The following is a 20,331-nucleotide window of genomic DNA, read 5'->3' as shown; positions in this document are numbered from 1 at the left end:
TCTTAGCTCTACCATATTGCCCTATTTCTTAGCTCTAACCATAGTCCCCTATAACTACTGCTCTTCTTCACTTTGATCCTCCATGCCGAACAACAGAGCCAGCCATAGTGCCACCGCTCTGGCAGCTGTTGTTGTTTTTCCCTGATTGGTCATCCCCCTAGTCCACCCCGAAATCCAGGTGCAGGTCTTCTGTGAGCCATCTTGGTGGCTGCAGTGAATGTGTGGTAAGTGGAGTGCTTAAAAATAGCTCCAGCTGTCAGGTTCTTTAGTGCTAATTCTCGCTCCAGCACTTACCATAAGATATAGGTGCATAATTAGGTCTTTTGGCCCATCGGGTCTGCTCTGCCATTCAATCATGGCTGATATGTTTCTTATCTCCATTCTTCTACCTTCGCCCTGTAACCCCAGATCCCTTATCAACCAAGAACCTTTATATCTCTGTCTTAAAGACACTCAGTGATTTGGCCTCCACATCTTTCTGCGGCAATGAGTTCCATAGATTACCACCCGCTGGCTGAAGACATTCCACCTCATCTAGGTTTTAAAGGATCATCCCTTCAGTCTGAGGCTGTGCTGTCGGGTTCTAGTCTCTCTTACTAGTGGAAACATCTTCTCCACATCCATTCTATCTAGGCCTCTCAGAATTCTGCAAATTTCAATGAGATCCCCCTCAACCTTCTAAATTCTGAGTACAGGCGCAGAGTCCTCAACCACTCCTCATATGGAAAGCCTTTCATTTTGGGGATAATTTTTGTGAACATCCTCTGGACCCCCCTCCATGGTCAGCATATCCTTCCTTAGATGCAGGGCCCAAAACTGCTCACAATATTCCAAATGGGGTCCGAACAGAGCCTTATACAGCCTCAGGTTGCTGGGCCAGGAATCGTTCTCAATTCGGGCTGGCAGAGTTCTGGCCCATTTGCACGTCCTGACTAGCTTACCAATTAGCGCCCCAAAGTGCGACTCATATGCTATTCAGTTCCGGCGGGAATACTTGGGGCTGGCTTCTCCGATTCTGAGGCTATGTCCCCCCTGCCGGCGTGGGAACGGTGGCGTAGAATGGCGTAAAACGGCCACAGATCCTCCGTTTGGCTAGGGGCTAGCATGCCGGCAGCGTAGAGCACCCGGGCTCTAGCTGTCGATATGGCCTGGAGAATTGCCGGGTCCGTGGTCGCGCATGCGCACGGCGGCAGCCTGCAGCGGCCCACCCTTTGGTCGGCACCTGGCCGCGGATGGGCCCTCCCCCGACTTTGGCGGCGCTGAACTGCGTCCGCAGCCATCACGCCGAGTTCCTGACGGATGAGACCAAACGTGACCGACGCCGTTGGGAACTTGGCAGGTCGGGTGCGGAGAATGTGGGCCTCAGGCAATGTCCTGAGGCCGTCGATATGTCGCGCAGGGTACTCTGAGTACGCCACTTTGGAAGGGGCGGAGCATCGCGAAAGCGGCGCTGCCCCCGATTCGGTCGGGAACTTCGCCGAACGCGATTTTGCCGTCAGCGACCGGGGAATCCAGCCCTTAGTCTCCCAAACGGAGAATTCCAGCCATAAATTCCAATGATTTGATATAAAGTGATGACATTTCTGTTTTAGTGTTAAATAGAAACATGGAGAGGAAGAATTGCGTTTCATCTATTAACTGTGACCACACTATTTTTAAGCACTGCAAAAAAAAATGGAGTTTCACCTCCATAAGCTCTGCAACAATGTATAGTTTCTAATGTAGGAGCCACTGCCAAAAAGAGAATTTGAGAAACTGTTTAAAATGAATAGATTGGGACCCGGCCTCGATTCCCGGCTTGGGTCACTGTCTCTGCGGGGTTTGCATGTTCTCCCCGTGTCTGCTTGGGCTTCCTCCAGGAGTTTCCTCTTACAAAGTCCCGAAAGACGTGCTTGTTAGGGCAATAGGACATTCTGAATTCTCCCTCCGTGTACCCGGACAGATGCTGCAGTGTGGCAACTAGGGGATTTTCACAGTAACTTCATTGCAGTAAGCCTACTTGTGACACTAATAATGATTATTATTATTGCCATTGATACAATGATACTGACTGGAAATTTTTATCATAATTCAGTGCATTTCTATGGTCACCCTCTGGGCTGTTTCTCACATGGGGGTTTGGAATATGGATGTCAGCAGGCAATTTTACAGCCAAGACTGATCTTGCCCCTGCCTGGTATCCACACACATGCACTTCCTGACAGGAATCAACAGATCGTAAATCAGGAAACCTGGCCGACTGATTTCCGGTGGCAGCCATGGAGTGAGTGGTCGCAGCTGGGCAGCTCCGGCTCAAAGTAATTGGTTTTGGCATTTTCTACCCATTAGCACGTAGTTTCGGCAAAAACGTGGAGCCGAAGGTGTAGGAGAGAGGTTCGCCCCTGGATTGGCATTTCTGCTGGCTATCAGACCCGGCAGAAGACAGTGAAGGACGTGGCGAAGGAGTTGGGGGACACCGGTGATGCAGCACCAGTTTCGAGAATGGCAGAGGATGAATGGTCGTTGTCAGTGGGAAAGCCTCCGATGGAGCAATTGATGAGCTTCACCAAAGAGGAATTTCGGCAGCAGATGAAAGAGATGCACTGTGACTGGTTGAGGGCGATTGAGGGAACGAAGGCACCTCTTCACGGTTTGTTGGATCGGGTGGAAAAGTACCTCTAAGCAGGAGGTGCGACGATACACGAGGTGGAGAAGGTGGTGGCTGACCACCGTGACCATATTGTGTCCTTGGAAACGGAGGTGGGGATCCTGGCGGATCAATGCAAGTCACTGCGGTCGAAAGTAGAGGAGCAGGAGAACCGGTCCAGACAACAGAATTTGCGGATTGTGGGTCTGCTGGATCATGTGGAGGCAATGAATGTCACAAAGTGCGTTTTGAGGATGCTGGCCAGGTTGGTGGAGAAGAAGGTCTTGGATAAGGCCCCAGAGGTGGATCAGGCCAACAGGTACTTGAGGCAGAAGCCAAGAACAGGGGAGTCACCATGGGCAGTTATTGTGCAGATGCATAAGTTCTTGGACAAGGAGAAGATCCTGAGGTGGGCCAGGGCAAAGCGAGTTTGTGAATGGGAGGGTAATTGAGTCTGGATTTACCAGGACGTTGGCAGGAGCTGGCAAAAAGGCAAATGAGATTCAACAAGGCCAAAGCGGTGTTGCAGACGACAGACTCGATTGGGGGCTGTACCCATCCAGACTCTGGGTAACACATGACAGCCAGGAGTACTACTTTGAGACTCCGGAGGAGATGAATGACTTTTTATAAAGGACCATAAGTTCGAGGAGAACAAGAAGCAGCACGGTAGCGCAGTGGTTAACACTGCTGCCTCAACAGAGCTGAGGTCCCAAGTTCAATTGCGGTTCTGGGTCACTGTCTGTGTGGAGTTTGCACATTCTCCCAGTGTTTGCATGGGTTTCACCCCCACAACCCAAAGATGTGCAAGGTAGGTGGATTGGCCACGCTAAATTGTCCCTTAATTGGAAAAAACTAATTGGGTACTCTAAATTTATTTTTTAAAAGTTGGGAGAGAACTGAGGAGCGGTGCGAGATGGAGTTAAGTCCGTGAAGGTTGGGTGTTACTGCTGTTTTGTGCTGAAGGGAGGGGATCTTTAGAAGCTGTAAGTTTGTAAGGGGGGGGTGGAGCATTGCTTTCCCCCCCGCCCCCCCCCCCCCAACTGTTTGTTTTTTGGGAGGAGGTAGTTTATGAATTTTGGTGTTTATTTAATGCAAGGGGTATGTTGGGTGGTGTTGACGGTTTTGTCGTTATTCAGGGTGGTTAGGGGCCGGTGGCGCTGGCTCAGGGGGGACTGGTAGGGGAAGGGATGGAAGGGTGTGCAGTGGTTTTTCAGACGGGAGTTGCCACGCTAGCAAGCAATGCTAGTGAATGAAGTGAGGTGTGGGAGGAGGTCTCGAGGGATGGCCAGGTTGGGGTAGAGAGGGGTGGGGAGTAGGGGGGGAGGGGGCTAATGTGGCAGGTTTGGAGGTTGAGAATGGTCATGAGTGGAGAGGGGAGCCATCTTGCTTGGGCCCAGTTGAGAGTGGGATTCGGTGATGCAGAACCAATGGGGGACGATGATGAACGATAGAAGGGGGTGCCCATTTTGTTGAGCAAGAAAACTGGGTTTGTGGGGGAGCCAGGGAGGTTTGACACCCGAAGGGGGGGGTTTGTGATGGTGAAGGGGCATTAGAGGGGACACCGGTAGTGTTAGTCAACGTATGCACACCTAATTGGGACAGTGCGAGGTTTGTCAAGAGGTTACAGGGGGCGATTCCAGACTTGGATATGCACCAGTCGATCATGGGAGGGGATTTCAATTGTGTAATGGAGCAGAAGGTGGACCAGTCGAGCCCCAAGTCAATGAGACGGTCGAGGATGAAGAAGGAGCTGGGATGGTTTATGGAGTGTATGGGGATGGTGGATCCGTAGAGGTTCAGGAACCCGGGTGGGAGGGATTATTGCTTTTCGCACGTAGATAAGGTGTACTCTGGAAGCAATTTATTTTTTTGTGGTGAGTCGGACGGGGATGGTAGGGGTGGAGTGTGGGAATTGTGATTTCAGACTATGTGCCATATTGGCTAGATGTCAGGATTAGGTTGTGGCAGGTGCCGAGGCCGGGACGGAGGTTGGATTCGGGAATTCTGGCGGATAAGGCGTTTTGTGAAATGGTGAGACTGGTGATTAGGAATTATGTGGAGCTTAATCAGAACGGAGGTGTCGTTTTGGAAAGCTTTGAAGACGGCGGTTTGTGGTGGTATCATTTTGTTTAAGGTTGATAGGGATAGGAGGAGGAGGGTAAAGCACAGGAGGCTGTTGGACAAGATAGTTGAAAGGTTTGTGTTTGGGCCAAAGTTTGTGGTGTGGGTGCGTCTTCTGTGTGCATCCCTGGTGGCAAGCGTATGTAAGAATGAAACGAGTTCGGTGTATTTGGATTGCACAGGGAACGATGCAGGGGTGCCCACTGTCGCCATTGTTATTTGCGCTGGCGATCGAGCCCTCGGCGATGGTGTGGGGGGGGGGGGGGGGGGGGGGGGGGGGGGGGGGGGGAGGGTGCGGCAGCAGGGAGCACCGGATGTCATTGTACACAGATGACCTGCTGTTGTTCGTGATGGATCTGCTGAAGAGTATGGGCAGAATCATGGGCCTGTTGGAGAGAGTTGTGGCCTTCTCCGGGTATAAGCTGAATATAGGGAACAGCGAAGTGTTTGCAGTGAATGTGACAGGGTGGGGGGCAGTTTGGGGGCACTACCATTTAAGATGGCTAGAGAGAGGGTTAGGTATTTGGGGATTCAGGTAGCACATGAGTGGGCCACGATGCGTAGGTGGAACGTGACCGGGTTAGTGGAGGAGGTGAAAGGGGATCTCGACGTGGGATACATTGCATTTGACATTGGCAGGGAGGGTGCAGGTGGTAAAGATGAATATACGGCCAAGGTTCCTATTTGAATTTCAGACCCTCCACACCTTTCTCCCGAAGGACTTCTTCCAGAGGGTGGAGGCGCTGATCTCAGAGTTTATATGGGCGGGGGGTGGTACCGAGGGTGAAGAGGGCTCCGTTACAGAGGCAGAGACAGAAAGGGGGGGTTGGCGCACCCGAACCTAATGTATTATTACTGGGCTGCGAAGATGGAGAAGGTGAGGTGTTGGTGCGGGGGGGGAGGGGACACAGGCAGAGTGGATCAGGCTGGAGGAGGAGTCCCGTAGGGGTTCTAGTCTGAGGGCCCCGGTGATGGCATCATTGCCTTTAGCGGGGAGTCCAGTGGTGCTGTTGTTGATCAGGATATGGAACCAGTTGAGGAGGCATTTCAAACTAGAGAGAATATTAGTGCTGACGTCACTGTGTGGGAACCACAGGTTTAAGCCGGTGGGGATGGCCGGGATGTATGGAAAGTGGAGGCAGGGCTAGAGCAGGTTAGGGATATATTCTTGGAGGGGAAGTTTGTGGGACTGGATTAGTTGCGGGAGAGGTTTGAGCTGCTATGGGGCAGTGAGTTTAGGTATATGCAGATGCGGGACTTTGCGCAAAAGGAGTGGCGGACGTTCCTCAGGCTACCGGATTGCACGTTGTTGGAGCAACTGCTGCTTCCTGACGACTTGTGGGAGGTAGAATTGGGAATATATACGGGTGGTTGGAGGAGCAGGGTGGGACACAGCTGGTGAGGATAAAGCGTTAGTGGGAGGAGGAGTTGGGGCGGGAAATAGGTTAGGGGCTCTAGGATGAGGCGGGTGAACTCTACCCCCTCCTGCACGGGGATGAGCTTGATTCAGTTCCAGGTGGTGCATAGAGTACACATGACTTGGGCGCGGGTGAGTGTTTTCTTCCAGGAGGTGACCAATGGGTGTGAGAAGTGCGGACGGGGCCGGCAAATCATGCTCACGTGCTCTGGGGCTGCGAGAAGCTGGAGAGCTTTTGGGAGGTGGTGTTTGGGACGCTATTGGGACGAGGTTAGGCTGGACCCTATGGTGCTGATCTTTGGGGTCTCGGAGGAGCCGGAGCTGCTGGAGGGGAAGGGGGCCGATGCGGCCTTCGCCTCTCTAATTGTCCGGCAAAGAATCCTTATGAATTGGAAGTCGAATACGCCGCCGGGGGTGGCGGCCTGGCTGAGGGACACGTACGATTTCCTCCGGCTAGAGAAGATCAAGTTCTAGTTGAGGAGGTCAGAGGAGGGTTTTGAGGAATGCTGGAGGCCAGTTATGGATGTTATTTAAGGAGTTTTGTTCGTCCTGGGGGCGGGGGAATAAAGGGAAAAACTGTCCAAACTTTTGATTTTGCTTTGATGGACTGTATTTTGTCAATGTTGTGTATGTTTGGAATAAAATATATATTTTTTTTAAAAAGGAAATCTGGCAGAATCTTCCCTTCCTTTGGACACAGGCACTGAGGCCTATTGTACTGATCCAATAGTCAAGCTGAGATCAATTAGCTCAATACCAGGAATTAAACCTGGGGCCCTCTTTACTCAGTAACTCGCCATCTTTTTGAACTGGGCTGTCAGGGCAGCTAAACTTTCTCTCTGACATGTGCATTTCTTTGCAACTAATGGATGCAAATAATACATCTTCTTTAGTGACAATTAGTAATTCTTAGAGATGTTAAGCTCCGATGGTAACTATGGAAGTCGAGGAGTCCAGAAAAGAGGGTCACTAGAGGTTTATTTTTAACCCTTGGTTTCGGAAAAATATATACAGGTAACAGTCTAACGCCCAGCCGTGTTGGAATCCCGTCTGCTGCCTTGGCCGGTTTGCATCAGGTAGAATGAATAAGTCTGCTCATGGGTCTCCGCCCCGCAGCAGGGGAGCTTGTCCTCCACAAAGCTTACAGGGAGATTAGTTGGGTCGTCCCCATTGGCGGCAGGGTGGGGGGGGGGGGGGGGGGGGGGGGTTATAACAATAACTCTATACTAAGAACAAAGAAGCAAGTCTTTGCTTCTTCGATTCCAAGTTAATTGTGTTCAGTAATCACTTCTCCACAACAAAACAGCGCCCCCTGTATCCCCTTTATATATTGGTGCGGTGTATTAAACAATAAGTGCAATCTATTAAACAATTAAAACCCCAATTCCAACTTGCACTATGGAGCATTAACTCTTTCCGAACAAGGGAGCTGTACATTATCAGTGAGTTTGATGTAAACAGAACTTGCTATGCACAATATTTATCCAGTGAGGTGGGTTTCTTTGAGCAAACCTTTGTCAATGTCACTTGTCATCTGCTGTTTGCTGGAGTTCACTCATTTGCTAAACTTTGTAATCAACTGATATAAATGTTCTGTGGGTCAGGATTTGGCCACTGGAAGGTTTTTTCATAAAGTGTGAGACCATATGGCGACCTTCCCATCAGTTGGACTTCCTTTCAGGAAATCAATGCACACTTAGAAAATGATCCAAATTTGGTGGGAGTAGGTTAAACACTGAAACTTAGAAATAATGTGTATATATGTATGTATATATATATTAGATATACTAATTTAAGAAATCCTCTGATGAGAAGAATCCTTCCCATGACTACCTCAGACTGAGACCATCGGGGGACCTGAGTATTCTGTCGAAGTTTCTGTGCCGCTTCTTTCTAAATTATGTGGGTGAATTAGCTGAGGCAACGCCCCCCCCCCCCCCCCCCCCGCCCTCGCCTGCCTTGTCTGCCGTAACTTTGGTGAAAGAACCATGATAACCCCAGATTGCCATTTGCTCAGTTCTCCAGGGCTTCCACTGTTCTTTTCCAAGGCCCATGGATAAACAGGAGCTGGGGAACTGCGCTCCCTATGCATTGATGAAGCTTTAGCAAACATTGTGACCTGCTTCGATATTTTTCAGGCGGAGTTCCTTAACAGAGAGCAGTACTATGAATGAACATCCCATTTCCAAACCTGTGAACACAGGCAGCATGACTCTTCCAGCCGTATCGAAGACATCCACCACGAGCAAAAGCAACATGCAAACTGCTTTAGACAACGTATGGCAATACACTCATTGTTGTGTTTTACTTATTGCTAGTACGTAGGTATAGCTGGTAAGGCTGCATCATTTGGCCACCCCAGTTTTTTTTTCAATGCAGCTGATTAGCCATTTCAGAAAATATTAAGAGACAACCACATAAACTAACTGTGGAATTAATGGCCAATTGCAGTTTGCAGCGATCAGTCCTGGTTCTGAACAGTTCAAATTTTGATAAATAATCTAGGGGTTTCAAATGCTGAGAGGCTCAGATATAACCAAACTGCAATACACAAATACATAGCTTCAAAATGAACAAACCTCAGTCAAGGGAGGAAAAATTATTTTCCACACATATTAGTGGAAATGGGGATTGGACTCTCAGGACAATCAATTGGGTGTATTAACCCCTTCAAAGGCGACATAAATAAATATGATTGGGAATAAATTGAAAGTTACAAGGATTGATATAGAGCAGTGTTTTGTTGACCATAATCAGAAATAAACTAACCTGCCTTATCATGAAATATGAGGAAAGGAAAACTCTGCCTCTAAATAACAGTTTGGTATTTCTCCCTGGAAAGCAAAAAAAGTGTGGGACAAGTGTTGAATCCCACGTTTGAACTTGTAGCTCCTTCAGAAGATAAAGTACATAGTAAGAGTTGAATGTATATGGGCATTGGGAGTCATGAGCTGGATGTGATTAATGGACTTTATAATCCGTACTTTCTCAACAAACCAGTCATTAAGTGGTATCATTTTCATGTGATGGTGATACTGTATTAGATATAAAAAATAAAATAACTATGTAACTATATAAAACAACTATATAGCTCAAGCTACTCGGATATAATTCAAAGCTTTAATCTTTTCTTCAGGAATCTCACACAAAAAAACACAGCAGAGTTTCCGTGGGTGAAAATGTTTCCGAGGACGTGTTTAAAAAGAGTTCAAAAAGCATTCTGAAGCCCACAGGTGAGCTTTGGAACATCAATGTCTCTTGAACTTAATTCAATCTAAAGTTTATTTAAAGCATTTTGAAGATGTACCATACCCCACCGTACCGAAGGGGAGTCTAGAAGCTTCCTGAGAAGGAGGAAAATTAAATCCATGCCACATTTGTGCGCATACAAATGCCAGTTTCAGAGAAAGCCTAGCAGGCACACAAGTATAGATCATTTTGTCACATGACAAAAGATAATGCATGGCACAAGGAGACTAAGGAATGCTCAATCTCTCAACAGTGTTGAATTAACTGTTCTTGGTGGTGGGGGGGGGGGACTAGACTTGGCCTCTGAATCCCTTGTCCAATATACAGAAAAATCAGCCAAGGTTCCTCCTCCTGATTGATATCCTACACTGATAAATGCTTTTAATCATCAAGCTTGGATGTAAATCTTCACCATGATTGCATTTCCTGCCGAAAGTCACTCATTAACAATAGACCATTGATAAGGTGTTATAATGACAGTCATGGACCATGGAACCACAATCAAGCATCAGCCATATTAGTCATGTCACAGTGTGCGAACTTGGGGAGGTGGCCATCAGTGGAGAATGAGATTGAATCTTAAAAAGACAGAGGGTGCGATTCAGCGGAAATAAATCTAAGTCCGCTTTCGTGCGCATTTGGTGGGGTGTTTCACAGCTGCAACGTCAAGATTCACCCCGCTAATCACCCCCCTCCCACCACCAACCTTTTCCTTGTCCTGGTCCCCAATGGCAAGGCCTCCCAGGCCTGACCCCTTGGTACTGCCAGTTTGCCAACATGACAGTGCCACCATGGTTCCTTGGCAGTGCCCGTGTGGTGCTGCCAGCGTGTCAGGCTGGTGGTGCCAAGGGGAGTGCCAGGGTTCTACCTGCCCTGACTCCGACTGTCCGGGGTGTCTACTGGCCTGTTAGACCCCGCGAGTTGCCATCATGCCTGGTCCACGTATGTGAAACTGAACTGAAAGATGCCCAGTTGAGGTTGGGCAGGTGCGATCATTGACCCCAGGACGGCGAATAAAATTAGTTTTGGGTGTTAAATTAGCCTAACTGCTTACTTAAATATCATTATCTGGCGTGATCTAGATTGCGCCGGGCAGAGCGCGTCGGGTTACTCACGATCAGCACGAAGCCCGATTTGGGGCTCTCACTGGATTCACCCATTGAACCGGATGCAACACTGCGGCTGAATTGCACACAGAATCTCACTCTTAAAAATATTTTTAAAAAGTCACAACTCTCAAAGGAATAGGCAATGTTTGTGTGTTCCACCAGAGATGCAAACTCAGACCAATATGCTGACTTTAGCTGCCATTCGCAATGCAGTGATTTTAGCCAGGGCTTCAATTGGGGTTCTACCTTGATTTGTGCATCAGCACTTTCTTAACTAATCACAGAATGTCTTTGGCAAAAGCTATTGTTGCTCTCCAGTTGCTTGTTTATCTGTGTGCAGATTATGAAATATGAGACTATCATTTACCCACACAATCACATGAATAGCTGTATTTAATACATCGACTGCCTTTGTACATGGTGTTTCAGGTATGTGGGCTGTTTTTTGCTGAGATTTGGTTAACAGAGGCTTTCTAGCCAGTGTCTCAATCAAAATTCAGTGTCAACCTCAGTCAAGCTCCATAAAATTAAGATAAACAGAGGCATCCACCAGGTGCAATTTTACCCCAATCTGTGCTTCTGAAATAATTATTTTATATTCAAATCCCCTGTTAGATTATAGTAAATCTGTGATGGATCTTCGTGTATCGGATTCTACAAACACAGGTGATTCCATGGGAGACCGTAGTCATTCAGTTCCAGGTCTCAATGTGGAGCAGGTTTGTACGTGTATGTTTATATGTGAACTTTTCACGCTGCATCTAGTTCAGTGATCACCACCTTCCACTTTCAGAACATTGCTTACTTACACCTCTCCCTCTCCTCTGCCATTGCTGAGATCTTTGTCACCATCAGAAACAAGTGCTCTTCATCAGTTTTGGCTGCCTTTCAAAACTTAATCCAGAACTTTGAAGAGCCCAAGTTCTCTCCAACAGAACATCATTGCCTCATGCTTCATGTTCACCCTATGCCCATAAACTGATTTTAAAATCCTCATTCTCAATTGCCCCGACACAGTGCTGTAACCTACCTGTTATGTACTCCATCCTCCCGAATCCGGTTTACTGTTCCCTCTGCTCCACAGTCAAAGCCAAGCCTTTAACCGTTACATTTCTGCTGCCTTTTTCCAAATCACTTTGCCTTGTCAGCTTCCCTGCCTTCAAAGTCTAACTTTTTAAAAATCCATGCCATAAACTTCTCCTTCCCTATTGTAAGCACATGCAGACTTCTTGTTGTGTTTAGACATGTAAGTTGTTTTGTTGTTAAGCTCTCTTAGGGTTGCTGATCAAGAGACTTCCTGCACCCTCATCGTTAATAGATCCAAGAAATGGTTGATCGACTATTAATTTACCACACAATCCACAGTAACAGGCCTGTAGTTCACTGATATCACAGATAATACAATTGGGTAAATAGTGGCACAAAAATGGAAATTCCCATAACATTTGTCTGTAGTGTCCATAAACTTGTCAAACACATTATGGTTTTTCATTAGTGACAAATTATTAAACATTACCTTTTTAACTACATTATCAAGACAACAGAAATGTAATTTCTGTACGGTAGCACAGTGGGTAGCGCTGTTGCTTCACAGCTCCAGGGTCCCAGGTTCGATTCCCAGCTTGGGTCACTGTCTGTGTGCAGTCTGCATGTTCTCAGTGTGTGTGCGTGGGTTTCCTCCGGGTGCTCCGGTTTCCTCCCACAGTCCAAAGATGTGCAGGTTAGGTGGATTGGGTATTCTAAATTGCCCTTAGTATCCAAAAACGTTAGGTGGGGCTACTGGGTTACGGGGATAAAGGGGATAGGGTGGCTGCGTGAGGCTTAGGTCGGGTGCTCTTTCCAAGAGCCGGTGCAGACTCGATGGGCTGAATAGCCTCCTTCTGCACTGTAAATTCCATGATTCTGTTATCCAAATAACTATTATCACAGCACCCTCTTCATAAAGTAACTTACTCAGTGGGTTTCAGTTAGCCAGGAGCTGTTATATACACAAAATGACTATTTACATTAGGGCATGGACTAATTTCTATCTAAATTTAGACAGTGTTGAGAATCGGACATCAAGTTGTAATGAAAGATTTAACTGACTCATTCGGTGGAATTTTCCCAACGTAGTTCTTGGCCAAACGGCAAGACTATTTTATGGGTCGGGACTCTTTAATTCACCGACACATTAGTATGCCATCTCCAAGTTCCCTAACCAATCATGAAAGGTGGGCAGTCCGAAGGTTTAAAATAGTATGCTAACTGGTGGTAAAATAAATAAAATATATTAAGAAGTTTTATAAGTAAGCAAATAGTATAGGTAATTAACTAATGAAAACACATTAAGGATGGCAGGACAGGTGATGTGTCAAGGCTGCAGCACATTGTGATCCAGGGCAAACATGTCTGCAGTAAGTGTTTGTGGCTTGAGGAAGTTTGATTCAGTCGGTGAGGCTGAGCTGCAGACTCTGTGACATCTCAGAGGGACGGAGATGCTTTATGTCAGGAGACAGTCACACCGCTTAGGATGGGGTCTTCTGATTTGGTCAGCGGGCCAGGCACCGTTTAGTACAAACGTGGACCAGGCCTAACGGCACCTGGGGGTTTCCAAAGCTATTGTGGGTTTCCCAAACTATTAGAGACCCTTGGTGGTCGGGGACAGTGCAGAGCCCCCTGGTTCTACTGGCACATGGGCACCTTGGCACCACCAGCCTGGCACCTTGATAGTGCTAGGATGGTACTGCCAGGGGTCAGGGCTTGAGGGGGGCCATGCTAATGAAAAGGGGAATGAGGGGTGGGGTGGGATGAAGAATGGGTATGAAGGGCCCTCATAAATGTTTGGGGGGGATCAAGGGTGGGGATCCTGAAAGAGGGGAGCCTGAAAGAGGGGTTGGGGAGATCTGCAAAAGTGGACCTGCAGCAACCCCATAATGGGGGGGCGGGGGGGGAGGGTCCAGGGTAATGCTCATGAGTGCAGGGTTCCGACATTGTCCACGGGTGGTGGTGGTCAGCCCCCAATGTTGACAATATTTCTAAGTGTGAGCTTGAGCAGGGAGAAACTCACCAAGGCTCAAAAGAATGACTATGGGTGCGACACACAATCTATCGAAAAAACCAGTCTGGTCTGGGCAGGAATAGTAGCACCGGAAACGACCCCGGAATCTAATGCAAATCTTTTTTTTTCTCGCGCCCCGGTAGGGAACATTTTTAAATGGTGCTGCAGTCTCTCGAAACCCCCAGATTCCACCGACTCAACTATTATGGGCAGCACGGTAGCATTGTGGTTAGCACAATTGCTTCACAGCTCCAGGTCCCAGGTTCGATTCCCGGCTTGGGTCACTGTCTGTGCGGAGTCTGCACGTTCTCCCTGTGTGTGTGTGTGGGTTTCCTCCGGGTGCTCCGGTTTCCTCCCACAGTCCAAAGATGTGCGGGGTAGGTGGATTGGCCACGCTAAATTGCCCTTAGTGTCCAAAATTGCCCTTCGTGTTGGGTGGGGTTACTGGGTAATGGGGATAGCGTGGAGGTGTGGGCTTAGGTGGGGTTCCCTTTCCAAGAGCCGGTGCAGACTTGATGGGCCGAATGGCCTTCTCTGCACTGTAAATTCTATGATTATGGGGTCCTTGTACCACCCAACCCCCATCCCTCCTCACGTGGGCAGGGTATCCCCGGCCCGATCATGGCAAAATTCCAGCCTGGCACCTTGGAACTGCCAACCTGCTACCCTGGCAGTGAAACCTGGGCACCCTGGCAATGCCAGGCTGGCACTGCCAGGGACATGCTGGCAGTGCCAAGGTGCTTGGGTGGCACCAGCAGTGCCAGGAAAACTCCCTGCCTGGAGACTGACCATCCGTGGAGCTCTGATTGCCTGGGAGGCCCCCGATGAAACTGTCCCGCATGCTCCCCATTTGTAGGGACCAGTACTGACTGGCAGCCAGCTAGGACCTCCTCAACGTGGCTGGTTGACCATAGAATCATAGAATTTACAGTGCAGAAGGAAGCCATTCGGCCCATAGAGTCTGCACTGGCTCTTGGAAAGAGCACCCTACTTAAGCTCATGCTCCCATCCTATCTTCGTAACCCCACCTAACCTTTTTGACGCTAAGGGCAATTTAGCATGGCCAATCTACCTGACCTGCACACCTTTGGACTGTGGGAGGAAACCGGAGCACCCGGAGGAAGCCCACGCACACACAGGGAGAAAGTGCAAACGCCACACAGTAACCCGAGGCCAGAATTGAACCCGGACCCCTGGAGCTGTGAAGCAGCAGTGCTAACCACTGTGCCACAGTGCCGGGTGGTCATTCGATCCGGCGCGAGCACAGCTAAGTGGGTTCTTAAATTCACTTAACTGTGTGAGGCTGGGTTCTGCCCACAGATCGCAGCATCTCGTGAGATCTGGTTAGACCTAGTGAGGTATGATGGCCACCGGGAGTCCCGGGGGAGTCCTCTCCTGGGATCTTCCAGCAGTGTCCTGCTCTGATTTTGGTAGGACTCAGCCGGTAGATCGTGACCATTGTGTGTTTGAATAGCGGTGTGGATCTCACTCAAAAAGCTGGCAAGAAACACATCGCCATACCCGGCAAATGATGCTTCGAAATTATTAGGTTGAATTGCGGCCGATGAAAACATTTTCTCTCTGAGGGTTGTGAGACTTTGGCATTCTCTTCCTCACAAGGTGGTTGAGGCAAAGTTTTTAAATTTTCAATTCTTTCTTTAAAGCAGTAGATAGATTCTTGATAAGGAAGGGGGTGAAAGGTTAACGGGTAGGCAGGGATGTGAAGTTGAAGTTTAAATTATATCGGTCATTATCTTATTGTAAGAAGTCTTACAACACCAGGGTAAAGACCAACAGGTTTGTTTCAAATCACTAGCTTTCGGAGCACTCCTCTCTCTGGATCTGTAAAGACTTAATTACCTGCAAATGCTCGCATTCAAAGTATCGTCTTGCATCTTTGACTTTGTCTATATGTATGTTTCTGGAACCTACCTCTTCATTCACCTGAGGAAGGAGCAATGCTCCGAAAGCTAGTGATTTGAAACAAACCTGTTGGACTTTAACCTGGTTTTGAAAGACTTCTTACTGTACTCACCCCAGTCCAACGCTGGCATCTCTACATCATCTTATAGAATGGCGGAGCAAGCTCAAAGGGTCAAGTGGCCTACTCCTGCTCCTAATTCATATGTTCATAAGTAAACTTACGCAATTCAAACACTTTAAAGTGTTGGGAAAATAACTAAACACAGCAACAGGGCTGAATTGTAAACTGGTAAACCTACAGATGAACAGTGTAAGATATTGAATAGGTATTTGAGGAAATATAAAACCAGTGCATTCCTCTAAAATGCAGAAGCGCCACTTGCACAGTTAAACAACCAAAGTTAACAGAATTGAGTGACGAGAGTCAAAATCAAACTAAAAGAAAAGTCTAAGACAATTGGAAGAGGTAGAAAAAGAAACCGAGGGATACAAAGCAAGTAATAAAAAGAGGATATAAAAATAATATGCAATAAATATAAAAGCTAAGAACAAACGTTTGTATCAGTATATTAAAAGAAAGAAAGTGGGAATTGGGAATGTGAACCCTTGAAAACAAATGTAGGTGAGCCATGAATGAACAATAGGAAATGTCACTCTTAATTTAATACTTTGGTTTGTGTTTTCAGTAGTGGAAGAAATTATTAGCAACAATATGCATGCATGGAATTGGAGGTAACTTTGAAACATTGGGTGGTATTTCATTGGAAGGTAGAAGACCGAGAGTTGCGAGACAGGTTATGATTGATGGAATATGACAACTGGTGTCCCCAAAGAATCTCCACCAGAGCTTCAGCTTTTTGCCATACATATCAACGATGTATGGATAAATAGCAAATTGTATTTCGAAGTTTGCAGATTACACCAAGTTAGGAAACACAATAGGTGAGATTCTCTGGCCTCCCCCGTCTGACGTGTGACTTGGTAGCCCGTCATTAGCCAGGGGTGGGATCTGCTGGTCCCACTACTGTCATTGGGATTTCCCATTGAATTCATCCCATGCTGACGAGACGCCCGCAGCGGAGGTGCGCCGGCAGTAGGACCGGAAACTCACACCCCGTGGACAGGTGAACGATCTCGCCCAGTATGCTTTGTAAATGGGAGCAGAAAGTTGCAAAGGATTCAAAGTAGATGTCCTCACACTTGCCCACATTGCACACTATCTGCCACAGTTCTTCCCACTCACGGAATTAGTTTAGAAGTTGGATTGGCTGATCTAATTGAGGTGTTAAAACTGATAAAGGATACAATATGGTAGATACAGAGAAACTATTTCCTCTGGTAGGGCTACGTGGAATAAGAGAGAATATTCATAAAATTTGAGTTAGACCTTTCAGTAGTGAAATCCAGAAACAGAGTGGTAGAAACCTGGAATATTCTCCCCCAAAAGTCTAGCTGAATAATTGAAATTTTCCAAAGGTGGGTAAATTGAGTGAGGCATGGCTTAGCCGTGATTTAGTGGCAGGAACAGGCTTAAAGGGGCTGAATGGACTAGTTCTGCTTCCATGTAAATGGAAGATTCAAGTTCAGTTTGAGTGTGAACACAGAGCATTCTGAAACCTTCATTTGCACTTTGAATGGAGCATCAGGTTAGGCTCTGCTTGTCAAACCGCTCTCTGAATAAGTCAACCAAACGCAAGAATTAGCAGCAACAGCAAACCAAGCCTACTCCGCCATTCCATATGATCATGACTGATCTTGGGCTTCAACTCCATTTTTCTGCCTATTCCCAATATCTATTTATTCCCTGAGAGACCCAAAATCTGTCTATCGCAGCCTCTGGATCTGTAAAGATTTAATCACCTGCTAATACTCGCATTCTAAGCATTGTCTTGCATCTTTGAATTTGTCTATATATATATATATATATACATATATGTTTCTGGAACATACCTCTTCATTCACCTGAGGAAGGAGCAGTGCTCCGAAAGCTAGTGTTTGAAACAAACATATTGGACTTTAACCTGGTGTTGTAAGACTTCTTACTGTGCTCACCCCAGTCCAACGCCGGCATCTCCACATCTTAAATATAGACAGTGAAGGACCATCGCGATACCCTGACATAGAGAATTCCAAAGAATCACAACCCTTTGAGTGAAAGAATTTCTCCTCATCTCAGCCCAACATGATTGCCCCTTATCCTGACACTATGTCCCCGCGTTCTACATTCCCCAGCCAGCAAAAACAACCCCTCGGTACCTACACTGTCAAGCCCCTTTAGAATCTTGTATGTTTCATTTGGGATACCCTTTTGTTCGTCTAAATTTCAGAGAATATAGGCCCAATTTGCTCAGCCTCCCATCAAAGGACATCCCAGGGAACACTGAAGCTATCTTTATTCGTACCATATCATAGCATATTGGCACAAGGATTGCCAAAGCAGTGGACCAACAGTTAATGGCAGCAGTTCAAGATGCTGAATTGTGCTTTTCATATTTGTTACTTCGAAGAAGAAACCAAGCTTGGTGCTGCTTGCTTTCCTAAAGGGCGATGGCGGTAGTGCAAGGTCACTGTAGAGCACTCTGAGTGCCTGATTGCTGAAAACTATGAGAAGTGGACAGATAACGTTTTTGTGAATTTGGAAGAAGTAAAAAAGCTTGTAGTTAGCCATACCATGTTACAGAAGCAAATTATCCACATTGGGTTTTACTGCTCTAATCCTTGCAATTTCTGCCTTTTGACAGGAGGAGGAGGAAGAAGACATTGATAAATTGGTGAAAATCCACCGGCTGGCAAGTGCACGCCAAAGCCTCAAAAGTGGCAATTCTGTCGTAAGTGACTCAGCAAAATATTGTAATATAATTCCTCATGCATAAGGTGCATGCATAGAAACCAATAGAAGCTAAATTTATTGCCCATTCATAGTCCGAATGGGGAGAAAACCTAGTCCATAGTACCATTGTGAACGTAGTTGCTTCACCAAGATGTTCCACTATCGGGCTGTATTTGCTGGTACAGGCTGATTGAAATGATACTGGAGCTCTCTCCACAGGCGAAACCTTACCATATTTTGTCAAAGGGTCAGGTCCCAACTGAAAACGGGTGTAAAGCTCTCCAGCTGCACAGACCATTTTCTCTCCTGAGCTTCTGTGAGTAAAATAAAATCAGTGGGCAGATTTTACGGCATCACTTAGACGGGGCGGGAACCTGATAGAACTAGCAAGGCCGGCTCCACTCAGTCAGTTTACGTCCATCGACATGCTCCACAGAGATGGATAGCACCCACTCTGCCCCCACCCCCTCACCATAGATAACAGGAAACCCCCATCCCCCCTGGGCTCCCAAGAGTGCCTCCTCCTGATACTGCCCCTTGACAGGTTGGCAGTGCCAATCTGTGTTGGGGAACAGTGGCAGGGCACTGCCTGGGCATGTCCCTCTCCCCCCTGGGGGCTATACCTCTCTTTGTGCCCCCAGAGGGGTCCTCTCAACTGAATCTCATCTTTCAAAACCTGTTGTGAGGTTTGAATATTCAGTGAGGGGGTGGGGATCCTGTGGCAAGGTGGCTGGCTAATAGAAAATTTATTGAAATCCATAAAAATGAGGTTCTTGCCCTTTGTTGGCATTAACCTCCTGATGTCATCGGTGAGGGGTGTGGATAAATGCGTAGTGGGATCTCTCTGAGAGAATTGTGTTTCTCGAGTCTCTCGGGATTTGCTGCCCTCATCTCTGACTGCGAACCCGGGCTGAAAATCACTCCCCCGATGTGTCATAGTATGATGATAAATTCTTGTGAAATGTCTTATTTTGTGTTTTTCTTTCTCGAGCCGAGGAGATCAAATAGCCAATGTCCTTCTCGGCCTCCATTCTATCCTAATCCAGCTCATCTTGGTTTGATTTAATTTCAGTGCTCTGACTTGTGTCCTTTATATCTCCTGAGACTGGGACTAAGTGGTGTGGGAAAAGCAACTGAATCTGCCCATGAAAGTTGCTGTTTTATTTCTGTTGGCAAAAGTATTACGTGTTGCTTTCAAGGTCACGCCAATTTTTTTTTAAAGCATTTATTGAGTCGTTTACTCTGGGGAGAAATGCATATTTCCTTTGTTCCCAGCTCCTTTTTAAAAATAAATTGTTTTTATTAAGGAATTTATGTATACATCAAACACAACCAAAACCAAGAAGAGAACAAACAGAAAATGTCATAACAAATGAACAACCCCCCCCCCCCGACCCTCTCAAGGCGAACTTGATTTTTTTTTTCCAGCCTAAGGAATTCCACGAGGTCGCTCACCCCCCCCCCCCCCCCCCGCATGTGGACATGGTTTGCGGCTCTCCCCCGCCCCCCCCACGCGCACCGGCCACACCTATCCTCCACCCCCTCAAAAAAGCTGCACATTCTGGCCACTGTCATATGCGCCCTATGAACAACTTTAAATTGAATGAGGCTAAGCCACTAAGAGGGTGCATTCACCCTTCTCAGAGCCTTCTTCCATAACCCAGCCTCCAGCACCCCAGCTCCTCCTACCACTTCTGCTCAACTTCTCCTATCGGGGTGCCCTCCCAGTGTATTAATTCTTGATAAATCTCCGACACCCTGCCCTCACCAACCCCTGTTCTCCTGGGCTTTCCCCACCCACACAAACCCCAAGATCAGTGTATTGATCTTTCTAAAGAAGACCTTTGACATAAAAATTGGACGGTTCTGGAACACAAAAGGAGCCTCGTGAGTACCGTCATCTTCACGGACTGCTTCCCACCCCACCAATGAGAGCGGGAGCACGTCCCATCTCTTAAAATCCTCCTTCATTACCTCCACCAACCGTGCCAAATTCAATTCATGTAACTGCTC

General features: G+C 47.3%; 1 protein-coding gene across 5 annotated transcripts in view; it reads left to right on the top strand.

Moving 5' to 3' along the window:
* The window catches only part of sytl4 (synaptotagmin-like 4), a 125,632-nt gene that overhangs the window by 72,683 nt on the left and 32,618 nt on the right, over positions 1 to 20,331 (top strand). For all 5 annotated transcript variants that reach the window (XM_072505257.1, XM_072505256.1, XM_072505253.1 and 2 more), the window contains 4 exons: positions 8,306 to 8,444; positions 9,304 to 9,400; positions 11,141 to 11,244; positions 18,230 to 18,316. In XM_072505257.1, the coding sequence (XP_072361358.1) occupies positions 8,306 to 8,444; positions 9,304 to 9,400; positions 11,141 to 11,244; positions 18,230 to 18,316 (427 nt within the window). The remainder of the gene's footprint in view (positions 1 to 8,305; positions 8,445 to 9,303; positions 9,401 to 11,140; positions 11,245 to 18,229; positions 18,317 to 20,331) is intronic.

Source organism: Scyliorhinus torazame, chromosome 5 (assembly GCF_047496885.1).
Source record: "Scyliorhinus torazame isolate Kashiwa2021f chromosome 5, sScyTor2.1, whole genome shotgun sequence".
Lineage (NCBI taxonomy): Eukaryota > Metazoa > Chordata > Chondrichthyes > Carcharhiniformes > Scyliorhinidae > Scyliorhinus > Scyliorhinus torazame.
Note: the sequence above shows the minus strand (reverse complement) of the source record. Positions and strands in the feature narration are given on the sequence as shown.